This window comes from Oncorhynchus kisutch, linkage group LG1 (assembly GCF_002021735.2).
Source record: "Oncorhynchus kisutch isolate 150728-3 linkage group LG1, Okis_V2, whole genome shotgun sequence".
NCBI lineage: Eukaryota > Metazoa > Chordata > Actinopteri > Salmoniformes > Salmonidae > Oncorhynchus > Oncorhynchus kisutch.
The window spans coordinates 35,549,814-35,562,396 of record NC_034174.2 but is presented as its reverse complement, the minus strand read 5'-3'; the positions used below and the strand labels follow the sequence as shown (position 1 = coordinate 35,562,396).

At 40.4% G+C, this 12,583-nt stretch overlaps 1 protein-coding gene across 1 annotated transcript in view; it reads right to left on the bottom strand.

The window, feature by feature from the left end:
• LOC116373972 (testis-expressed protein 264) overlaps window positions 1-12,434 on the bottom strand; it is a 144,037-nt gene extending 131,603 nt beyond the window's left edge. Inside the window, exon 1 of the mRNA XM_031822683.1 lies at window positions 11,851-12,434. Coding sequence (XP_031678543.1) covers window positions 11,851-12,108 — 258 coding nt within the window. The 5' untranslated portion in view covers window positions 12,109-12,434. The remainder of the gene's footprint in view (window positions 1-11,850) is intronic.
• Window positions 12,435-12,583: the final 149 nt, after the last annotated feature.

Here is a 12,583-nt window from a genome sequence, read left to right as displayed (position 1 = left end):
TAACAAAGTGAATGGTAATTGGCTTGCAGATAGCACTCTAGTAATGCAATATCTTAATAATTTGATTGAGCATTGGGACTGATATTAAATTAGGGGCAGCTCCCTCTTTACCTCTTGGTGTTAGGGGGCAGTATTTTCATTTTTGGAGAAAAAAAATGTTCACGTTTTAAACAGGATATTTTGTCAGGAAAATATGCTAGAATATGCATATAATTGACAGCTTTGGATAGAAAACGTTTCCAAAACTGTAAAGATATTGTCTGTGAGTATAACAGAACTGATGTTGCAGGCGAAAGCCTGAGAAAAATCCAATCCGGAAATGCCCCAGGTTTTGAAAGTGCTGCGTTCCAATGACTCCCTATTCAGCTGTGAATGTACCATCAACGAGCTTACACTTTCCACATATTCCCCAAGGTGTCTACAGCATTGTGACGTAGTTTTACACATTTCTGTTGAAGAATAGCCGTAGGCGGCCACATTGCGTAAGTGGTCACATGATGGCTCCGAGAGAGATTCTCGCGTAAAATACAGGGGTAGCCATTACTCCAATCGGTCCTAGTGAAAAAACGAATTTTCACGACGGATATATTATCGAATAGATATTAGAAAAACACCTTGAGGATGGATTCTAAACAACATTTGCCATGTTTCTGTCGATATTATGGAGCTAATTTGGAATATTTTTCGGCATTATGGTGACCACAATTTCCGGGCGATTTCTCAGTCAAACGTGAAGAACAAACGGAGCTATTTCGCCTACAAAAATATTATTTGGGGAAAAATGAACTGTGTCTACCTGGGAGTCTCGTGAGTGAAAACACCCGAAGTTCATCAAAGGTAAACTATTTAATTTGATTGCTTTTCTGATTCCCGTGACAAGGTTGCCTGCTGCTAGCAAGGCATAATGCTATGCTAGGCTATGATAAACTTACACAAATGCTTGTCTAGCGTTGGCTGTAAAGCATATTTTGAAAATCTGAGATGACAGGGTGATTAACAAAAGGCTAAGCTGTGTTCCAATATATTTCACTTGTGATTTTCATGAATAGGAATATTTTCTAGGAATATATTTTGTCTGTTGCGTTATGCTAATTAGTGTCAGTTGATGACAATTCTCCCGGATCTGGGATGGGTAGTTCCAAGACAGTTGCCCTTTATAGATTTGGCTTTGGCCCAAATTCATTGCGTGGATAAAAAGTATTTATTTTTCCCCCCATGGCTTCGGTACGGACTAACAACTTGTCCTCTGACTATTTTCTCTTGCACCGTGGATCCAGACAGGGTTGTCCACTCTCCCCCTTGTTGTTTGCTTTGGCAATCGAGCCTCTCGCCATTGCACTACGCTCTAATGATGCCATTCAAGGAATAATCAGGACGGGCTTCCAGTATTTATGCTGCAGTAGTTTGTGTCGGGGGGCTGGGGTCAGTTTGTTATATCTGGAGTACTTCTCCTGTCCTATTCGGTGTCCTGTGTGAATCTAAGTGTGCGTTCTCTAATTCTCTCCTTCTCTCTTTCTTTCTCTCTCTCGGAGGACCTGAGCCCTAGGACCATGCCCCAGGACTACCTGACATGATGACTCCTTGCTGTCCCCAGTCCACCTGGCCATGCTGCTGTTCCAGTTTCAACTGACCTGAGCCCTAGGACCATGCCCCAGGACTACCTGACATGATGACTCCTTGCTGTCCCCAGTCCACCTGGCCATGCTGCTGCTCCAGTTTCAACTTCCACCTGACTGTGCTGCTGCTCCAGTTTCAACTGTTCTGCCTTATTATTATTCGACCATGCTGGTCATTTATGAACATTTGAACATCTTGGCCATGTTCTGTTATAATCTCCACCCGGCACAGCCAGAAGAGGACTGGCCACCCCACATAGCCTGGTTCCTCTCTAGGTTTCTTCCTAGGTATTGGCCTTTCTAGGGAGTTTTTCCTAGCCACCGTGCTTCTACACCTGCATTGCTTGCTGTTTGGGGTTTTAGGCTGGGTTTCTGTACAGCACTTTGAGATATCAGCTGATGTACGAAGGGCTATATAAATAAATTTGATTTGATTTGATTTGCTTAGAGCAGAAAGTCTTGCTATATGCTGATGACATCCTTTTGTTTATCTCTAACCCTGATACCTCATTGCTACGTGCCTTATCTGTTCTTAAAAAGTTTGGATCAATCTCAGGGTTACAAGCTGAATCTAGGCAAGAGTGAGCTTTTTCCTGTAAATAAGGCTGCTTTAAAGTGCTATTTTACAAGTTTTCAGTTTAGGATTGCCCGGGATCAGTCCACCTACCTGGGAGTTAAAGTGACAAGGAAATATTCAAATTTGTTTCAGGAAAACTTTGTTTCAAACTGTCTGCTAGAGCAACAATCTTTCAATGTTTACCCATTTTTATTCCAAAATATTTTTTTAATTCACTGGATCAAACATTCATGTAATTTATTTGTGATGGCAAGATACCACAGACATTTACAGAAGCCTATGGTATTAGAGGGTTTAACTCTACCAAATTTTCAGACATACTATTGGGCTGCAAATTTCAGAGCCCTTCTGTACTGGCTGCAGACTGATCCTACTGGTCCTAGACCACTCTGGGTCCAGATGGAGTCTGAATCATGTAAACCTGCTGCACTTTCTTCTGTGTTGTGCTCATCTCTCCCAGTGTCCCTAGGCAAAAGGTGTGTCAACCCAATTGCAAAGCAGTCTCTTAAAATTTGGAATCCGTTCCATTTAGACTCCGAGGCTTTTCACTATCAGGCCCAATCAAATCAGAACATTTATTTCCTCCATCTTTGAATGATGGGGCTTTTGCCATCTCACACTCACTAGGACTCTCCTCACTAGCCAAATTATTCTTTGATGATACATGTGCCTCTTTAGCTCAGCTACAGAAAAAGTTCAATCTCCCTCAATCCCAATTTTTCAGCTGTCTCCAGACTAGGAACTTTTGTCAGAGCTAACACGCCTGAATTACCCCATAGGCCTGCGAATACAGCTATAGAGAGCATTTTTGAGCTGAACAAGCTTCCTAGGGGCGCAATTTCAGATGTATATGCAATCATTAATGACTTACAGAACCCTTCTTTGGTGCCTTTAAAGACTCGATGGGAAAATAATTTGGGGGAGGTTGCATTTCTCCACCCCTATCCCTTGACTGTTTAAAGGAACAATGGTGAGCTGTTGTAGCCTTCTGCCTGGTGTGTTTAACTTGTCTTAACATATGTTATGTTTAAAGCTATTGTTTTTTTATGTATTATGTATTTTTTCTAGTTGAGTATATTATTTATATTGCTTTGTGTTGTCTTGTGTGTGTAAAATTGAATAAACAGAGTAACAAAAAAAGAAGTATACATACACTAAGATGACTGTGCCTAGGGATGCTGCGAATTTTCGCAGCTTTTTGTTAAAAATCGCGCAAACTTTCAACGTCCTGCTACTCATGCCAGAAATATAGTATATGCATATGATTAGTATGTGTGGATAGAAAACACTCTGAAGTCTCTAGAACTGGTTAAATCATGTCTGTGGCTATAACAGAACGTGTTTAGGAGTAAAAATCCCAAGGAAAACTGTTCACAAAAAACAAAACAAAAATATTCATCCGCCAGTCTATGTATTGTCTATGGCAAGAGAAAATAGATAGAGTCCCGTTTACAATGCCTACAGCTTCCACACGATGTCGCCAGTACTGGCATTTCATTGCTAGTTTATCCTTGGTGTGATGACGATTAGGCACTTCCTGTCTTGGGGTACACTGAGGAAGTTATGGACGATGATTTCAAGACTTGCTGCTATCGAATACAGATCGCCCTGTGATCAATTTTATCGATTATTAACGTTTATTAATACCTAAAGTTGGTTTACAAAAGTAGTTTGAAGTGATTTGTAAAAGTTTATAGGCAACTTCTTTAATTTAAAAAAAATGACGTTGCGTCTTGTAAAGGTGATTTTTCCTGGATCAGACGGGCTTCATAAATGGACATTTTGGGTATACAATGACGGATTTAAATCGGGAAAAAGACCCAATTGTGATGTTTATGGGACATATAGGAGTGCCAACAAAGAAGCTCGTCAAAGGTAATGAATGTTTTATATTTTATTTCTGCGTTTTGTGTAGCGCCGGCTACCGCTAATTATTTTGTTTACGTCTCGTTCAGGTATTTCGTGGGGGTGCATGCTATCAGATAATAGTTTCTCATGCTTTCGCCGAAAAGCATTTTACAAATCTGACATGTTGGTTAGATTCACAACGAGTGTAGCTTTAATTGAGTACCTTGCATGTGTGTTTTGATGAAAGTTTGAGTTTTATCGAGTAATACAGTTGGCGCTCTGAAATTTCCGCAGATTTTGGTCCCTGTACAGGGACCGCAGCTGTAAAAGGTTGGAAAGCTTGGAAAATTCCAGAAAATTATTTAATGGCTTTAGAAGCTTCTGCTGGGCTAATTGACATCATCAGTCAATGAGTACCTGTGTATGTATTTCAAGGCCTACCTTCAAACTCAGTTCCTCTTGGCTTGACATCATGGGAAAAAATCAAAGGAAATCAGCCAAGACCTCAGAAAATGAAATTGAAGACCTCCACAAGTCTGGTTTATCCTTGGGAGCAATTTCCAAACGCCTGAAGGTACCACGTTCATCTGTACAAACAATAGTACGCAAGTATAAACACCATGGACCACGCATCAATCATACAGCTCAGGAAGGAGATGCGTTCCGTCTCCTAAAGATGAACGTACTTTGGTGTGAAAAGTGCAAATCAATCCCAGAACAACAGCAAATGACCTTGTGAAGATGCTGGAGGAAACAGGTACAAAAGTATCTATATCCTCATTAAAACAAGTCCTTCATCGACATAACCTGAAAGGACGCTCAGCTAGGAAGAAGCCATTGCTCCAAAACCGCCATTAAAAAAAGCCAGACTACGGTTTGCAACTGCACATGGGGACAAAGATCGCACTTTTTGGAGAAATGTCCTCTGGTCTGATGAAACAAAAATAGAACTGTTTGGCCATAATGACCATCATTATGTTTGGAGGAAAAAGGTGGTGACATCATGAGGGAGGAAAATTATGTGGATATATTGAAGCAAAATCTCAACACATCAGTCAGGAAGTTAAAGCTTGGTCACAAATGGGTCTTCCAAACGGACAATGACCCCACGCATACTTCCAAAGTTGTGGAAAAATGGCTTAAGGACAACAAATTCAAGGTATTGGAGTGGCCATCACAAAGCCCTGACCTCAACCCTATAGAACATTTATGGGTAGAACTGAAAAAGTGTGTGCGAGAAAGGAGGCCTACAAACCTGACTCAGTTACAGCAGCTCTGTCAGGAGGACTGGGCCAATATTCACCCAACTTATTGTGGGAAGCTTGTGGAAGGCTACCCGAAACATTTGACCCACGTTAAACAATTTAAAGGCATTGCTACCAAATACTAATTGAGTGTATGTAAACCTCTGACCCACTGGGAATGTGATGAAAGATATAAAAGCTGAAATAAATTATTCTCTACTATTATTCTGACATTTCACATTCTTAAAATAAAGTGGTGATCCTAACTGACCTAAGACAGGGTAAATTTACTAGGATTAAATGTCAGGAATTGTGAACAACTGAGTTTAAATGCATTTGGCTAAGGTGTATGTAAACTTCCGACTTCAACTGTAAGTATTGTGATAATATCGTATTGTGAGGTCCTGGCAATTCCCAGCCTTAGTGGCTGCATCATGGTATGGGTATGCGTGACATCGGTAAAGACTGGGGAGTTTTTCAGGATAAAAAGAAACAGGATGGAGCTAAGCACAGACAAAATCCTAGAGGAAAACTTGCTTCAGTCTGCTTTACACTAGATAATGGGAGAGGAACTCAACATTCAGCAGGACAAAAACCTAGAACACAAGGCCAAATATACACTGGTGTTGCTTACCAAGAAGACAGTGAATGTTTGAGTGGCCAATTTAGTTGACATAAATTTGCTTGAAAATCTATGGCAAGACTTGATCTGTCTGGCCATGATCCCAAACACCTTGACAGAGCTTGAAGAATTTTTAAAATATATTTTAAAAATGAGCAAATATTGAACAATCCAGGTGTGCAAAGCTCTTATAGAGACTTACCCAAGAAGACTCACAGTGGTAATCAAAAGTGTTCTTAACATGTACTGACTTAGGTGGGTGAATGCTAATCTAACAAAGTTATGTGTTATTTTTCTTCCACTTTGACAGTGTTTTGTGTAGATGAACAACAAAAAATGTAGGGTGGAAAGAAAAAGTATGTGAACCCTTATTTCTGCATAAATTGGTCATAAAATTTGATCTGATCTTCATTTAGGTCACAGACAAACACAGTCAGCTTAAACTAATAGCAAACAATTATGATTGTTCATGTCTTTATTGAACACACCAAGTAAACATTCACAGTGCAGGTTGGAAAAGTGTGTGAACCCTTGGATTTAATAACAGGTTGACCCTGCTTTGGCAGCAATAACCTCAACCCAACATTTTCTGTAGTTGCAGATCAGACCTGCACAACGGTCAGGAGGAATTTGACCATTCCTCTTTACAAAACTGTTTCAGTTCCACAATATTCTTGGGATGTCTTGTGTGAACCACTGTCGAGGTCATGCCACAGCAACTCAAATCAGGTTGAGGTCAGGATTGACTCCAGAATGTGTATTTGAGTGACTCTATAATGCGTATTTTCTTCTGTTCAAGACAACTTCTGTCTTTTGGGTTGTTGTCCGGTTGCGCTTAATTTGGCAGACAGCCTTACATTCTCCTGCAAAATGTCTTGATAAACTTGGGGATTAATTTTCCCATCAATGATAGCAAGCTGTCCAGGCCCTGAGGCAGCAAAGCAACCCCAAACCATGATGCCTCCTTCACCATAGTTTACAGTTGGGATGAGGTTGAGATGTTGGTGTGCTGTGCCTTTTTTCTCCACACAGGGTGTTGTGTGTTCCTTCCAAACAACTCAACTGTAGTTTAATCTGTCCACATAATATTTTGCCAGTAGCACTGTCGAACATCCAGATGCTCCTTTGCAAACTTCAGACACACAGCAATGTTTTTTTTGGGACAGTAGTGACTTCTTCCATGGTGTCCTCCCATGAACACCCTTCTTGTTTAGTGTTTTACGTATCGTAGACTCATCAACAGAGATGTTAGCATCTTCCAGAGATTTCTGTAAGTCTTCAGCTGACACTAAGACTCTTCTTAACCTCATTGGGCATTCTGCACTGTGCTCTTGCAGTCATCTTTGCAGGATGGTCACTCCTAGGGAGAGTAACAACAGTGCTGAAATTTCTCGATTTATAGACAATTTGTCTTACCGTGGACTAGGGATGCACATTTTGGGGAGTGTTCAGAGGTGGAAACTTCCCGTGGGAATTAAACAGGAATATATGGTAATTAATATTAATACCATTTAAATGTAGATGTTTTTTGCATTGGATATATTTACCATATCATATGAAAATAGAAAAATAAACCTTTTGCCTTATCATAAGTAGACATAATTGCAAATGATGAAAAAATTGTTTTTACTATTAAGTTACGAATTGAACTTCAATTAAATGAGTTGAATCGTCACAAGGGATGATTTCACTGAACACCAAAAGGGAATATTGAATGATCCATCACATCTTCAAAAAACGTTTTCAACATCCATCTGTAAAATTACGTAACCAAAACCTTTTGTCTTCCTCTCAGGGTTCCATCTATTCTCCCTGGACCTCCTCAATGTCCACCCCTTGAACATCAGACTCTGAGGCCTCATTTTCACTGTCACTTTCCAACCTTGTTAAGAATGGCTCGTTGTCAGGCTCAGGAAGGCTCAAATTTGCCCGGATGGCCACCAATTTTTAAACCCTTGTATTGGTCAACCTGTAGCGTGCTTTGGTGTGTGTGTTCCCAAACAAGGACCAGTTGCGCTCTGAGTCAGCTGATGTTGGTGGGATTTGGAAGATGGCGGCAACAGGGGAAAGAGCCTCAGATCTACAAAGTCCCTTCCCCCAGGTGGCTGATGAGATCTGTTGGCACGACAGCCATATTACATCTCCATGCCAAAGCCCTTGCTTGGAAGTGTACTTCGCCAGACTGCCAAGAACCTTGTCCTCATCCAGGCCAAGGAGGACATGCTAGTGATGACACCATAGGCCTTGTTGATCTCTACACCAGACAGGATGCTCTTGCCAGCATACTTGGAGTTGAACATGTACGCTGTGGCATGTATGGGCTTCAGGCAGAAGTCTTCATGCTTTATGATGTATTTCATAACTGCAGTTTCCTCTGCTTGGAGCAACAGTGAAGTTGGCAGGGCAGTACAGATTTCTTCTCTAACATCTGCAAGCAGAGTCTGAACATCAGACAGGATGGCATTGTCTCCCTCAATCCATGCAATGGCTACTGCTATAGGTTTCAGGAGTTTCAGACTGCTTACCACTCTCTCCCAAAATACATCATCCAGGAGGATCCTCTTGATGGGGCTGTCCATATTGGCAGACTGTGATATGGCCATTTCTTGGAGACTCCTTCCCCATCATGCCAAACATGATGACAACACCTCCCCAACGGGTGTTGCTTGGCAGCCTCAATGTGGTACTCTTATTCTTCTCACTGTGCTTGGTGAGGTAGATTGCTTCTATAACTCTTGTAGAATACTGGTTGAGGGGTGGAGATAGTTATTATTATTCCTTGCCCACGAACATTCGACCAACCATCAGAGATGATTGCAATACAGTCTGCTTTCTCTATGATTTGCTTGACCTTCTCTTGAACTCTGCATCCAGCAAATGAGTAGAATGAGTAGAAGCATGTCTGGTTGGAGGGATGTATGGTGGGCAAATAACATTCAGAAATCTCTTCCAAGACACATTGCCTGTGAGCATCAGAGGTGAACCAGATGCATACACAGCTCGATTAAGACATTCATCAGCATTTCTCTGACTACGTTCCTCCATTGAGTTAAAAAAAACTTTGATTCCACGAGGACCATGAGCTGTTGCTATAGATAAGGTGTCTGATTCATCATTTTCACCTCGAATAGAAGTAGAGGGACTTTTGTCAGGAGGTTGCTTGTTGTGAGTGCTGAGGGAACTTTATGCACTTGGCCAGATGATTCTGAATCTTTGTTGCATTCTTCACATATGATTTAGCACAGTATTTGCAAATGTACAGCTTTTCCTTCTACATTAGCTGCAGTGAAATGTCTACACACATCAGATAGTGCCCGTTGGCACTTTCCTATAAAGATAAAGAAAATAATGAGTAAAAAAAATACATTCCATGTACAGATAAATAGTTAAGCAGTTAGATTAAACAACTCATTTGTAAGATAAATGGGTTTTAAAATGAAATATGTATGGAAACAAGTGAATTAACATTCCAGTTAGCAGGCTCAAGCAAGCTAAAAACCCACATGGTAGCAAAAACTAAACTAGCATAAATTGTTATCAAGTTAGAAATGATTTAAACACACTTTGCTGTAGGATACTATTTACTAGTTAACAAAAAATCATATATGTCATATAAAATATATTCACCCCACCCAGTATTGTAATCAAAACTTACCAGAAAGCATGTAGTCCTTGGCTCAGACAGTGTAGTAATGTGGCCTCAATAGCATCTTATTAGTGTGCAAGATCTTGAGAATCAGCTGTACATGTGATGGAAGAGTGCACTGCACATATGATGGAAGTATGGACTGTGCATGCAGAGGGTTGCAATTCCATTGAATTGAGGATAGTTTAACTAAAATATACCACAAGACCAAGAATTGCTCTGTGTATCCCATAAAAAAGGTTCACTGTTATAAGCTAACTTTCTGAAACTTTACCAGAACATTTCCAACCCTTTGCAACTCTACTGTGGACTGACATAGAGAGATACTTTTGTAACCTTTTCCATCTTTATGCAGGACAACAATTCTTAATCTTAGGTCTTCTGAGATCTCTTTTGTTCAAGGCATGGTCCACGTCAGGCAACGTCAGGCAATGACTCTTGTGAATAGCAAACTAATTTTGTGAGTGTTTTTTTTATAGGGCAGGGCAGCTCTAACCAAAATCTCCAATCTCGTCTCATTGATTCGACTCCAGGTTAGTTGACTCGACTCCAATAAGCTTTTGGAAAAGTCATTATCCCAGGGGTTCACATAATTTAAACATTCACAGTGTAGGATGGAAAGAGTATGTATTCAATATAGACAAAATATAAATAAATGTGTTATTAGTTAAGCACACTGTTTGTCCATTGTTGTGACTGAATATGTCGTAGATATATATACATAACTCAGAGACAGAGTACGAGAGGTCAAGAGGACTAGAACTAACGATCAATGGAAAGTGTTTTTTCTGAAATAAGATAGTTGTTATTTGGCCATTGGCTAGTTTTATTGCAAGGAATTCTAATTGGTCAACCACAGGCTAGGGCTGGGTTATAAAACTGCACGCTGTCCCTTTGTTCTGTGGAGGGAACCACAGTAGAGAACACTGGAGAGCATCACTGAGGACAGGGGAGAATGAACATCTACCTCCCCGTATGATTTGTCCTCTCTGAATAAACCTATTTTCCTCCCCCTGATTTCCTTTGGAGTTTGTGTTATTGAATAATAACATATATTGCTAACATGACTTAGATGAAGATCAGATCAAATGTATGCAGTAATCCAGGTAATTCCAAAGGGTTCACATACTTTTTCTTGCCACTGCACAATAATTAAATTCACTTCAAATCGCACTTTGTAACGCAACAAAATTTGGAAAATCCAAGGGGGTTGAATAGGCTACTTATGATACTCACTGTATACTTTAATTTCTCAAAGATATACTCATCTTTCATTTGACATGCTTCTATGAACTTCACATGATGCTTCAAACGTCAGCGGCTGACAAAACACAATATCACTATCCTATCCAAACAGCTCATCTCTCTGCTACACCAGCAGCACAAAGCAATTCCCAAACCACAATATATGCAACAAAACCACCCAAACACCATAATTATATGCCTACACTGGGCCATGTGCATCTCAGGTACAGGGTTGTCTTGCAGGAATTTCACATCACAAATGTATCAACCTTTTGCATCTGTATCAATCTTTTGCATCTGTAGCCATCTGCTCCTATTACCACTGGGTCACATGAGTGTATCCAAACCATCCCATTGGCAACCCAGCCTGGGTATCATTAGTTGAGATCTCAGTAAACATCTAGTTCTAACAGGCAGCTGTGTGGCTGCCACATCTTTTTGACTAAACACCTGAGCTCATGGGAGGAGTGAAGGAATGAGAAACTTACAGCTGAATGGTGATCTATTTCTAGGTGGTGCTTTACAGTACAGGACATGTACAATGAAAAGAGAAACAAGGATGTGACCAAGGATACTCCACAAACTATTGCTGTGTAAAGTCACTAAATCAGACACTGGCCTGGACTAGTTACTACCCTCAAGACAGTTTCTTTTCACAGCCAATGTGTCAGAAAAAATTAACCTCAAGCTCTATAAGAGTGAACAGAATTCCATTCATACTGCAGCCAGGTTTAGTACTAGACTATATTTAGCATAATGGCATAAATTCTGTTTTTTCATCTGACTCCTGGGAGGATTTGCCCATGGTTGCCATGTTTTAGTCAGTTGCATGCTAATGCCAAAGCAAACTGGAACCACAGAAGGGGGAAAATCATCAGCTGTGCAACGTGGCATTGGACAGCTGACTTTATTCATGCTCCCAAATCAGAATTCCATTCAGCTCTCTTGAGTCAGGCTTTGTTCCTTTGAAAAGAGCTGAGAAATACATCTGGAAGTGAAGACAGTTTGATTATTCTCTCACACGTCAGCATGCCGTTCATAAGGTGTCTTACCTCTGTGGAGTCATCGTAGGACACACGGATGGTATTGAGCTTTGGCCCAATACTGACAGTCTCGGTGAAGGCAGCACCACAGTCTTTATAAGGTCCCTTGTGAAGTTTGTAAGCAATGGTAACGTTTTTGATAGGAGGCGACCCTGTCTTGATATTAACCTCAGTGAACAGCCCAGAGTACACAATAGCTGCCACCACTGTTACAATCAAACACAATATAAGAAACACTATCAGAGCTAAAATAATAGAGTCAGACATTGTCACCACTAACGCTGCTGCCACTGATGCAACTCAACCCTTTCCCAGTGAAATTTTCCGCTCTGACAATGTCAAGCCCTATGAAGTGTAAAGAGCCTCCTTGCTTGGGAAGCACGAGTTTGCGGACAGTCTACAAACCGAAACGTCATGAATCAGTTACTCACTATATTTTTAAAATAAAATGCATATGAATTGCTTGTGATGTAAAAAAAAATTACTTGTTTGCGTTTGTTAGATTTTTGGTTATAAGTGAAGGTAACGGCGGTCCCGCGATTCTGGACGAATATCTAAACAAGTCGACGTTCATTTCCCTAAACACAACATGCTTCCCGGATAAACCATCTAGCATCGTATGAAGGGGTGTCCTTTTTCGATAAAGCGCGACATTTTGTTTAGCTTTAATTATAAAAACAATTACATTAGTGCATTATTGTGTAAATTATTTGAAAACTATCAATTTCCTTGTTGGCTATTC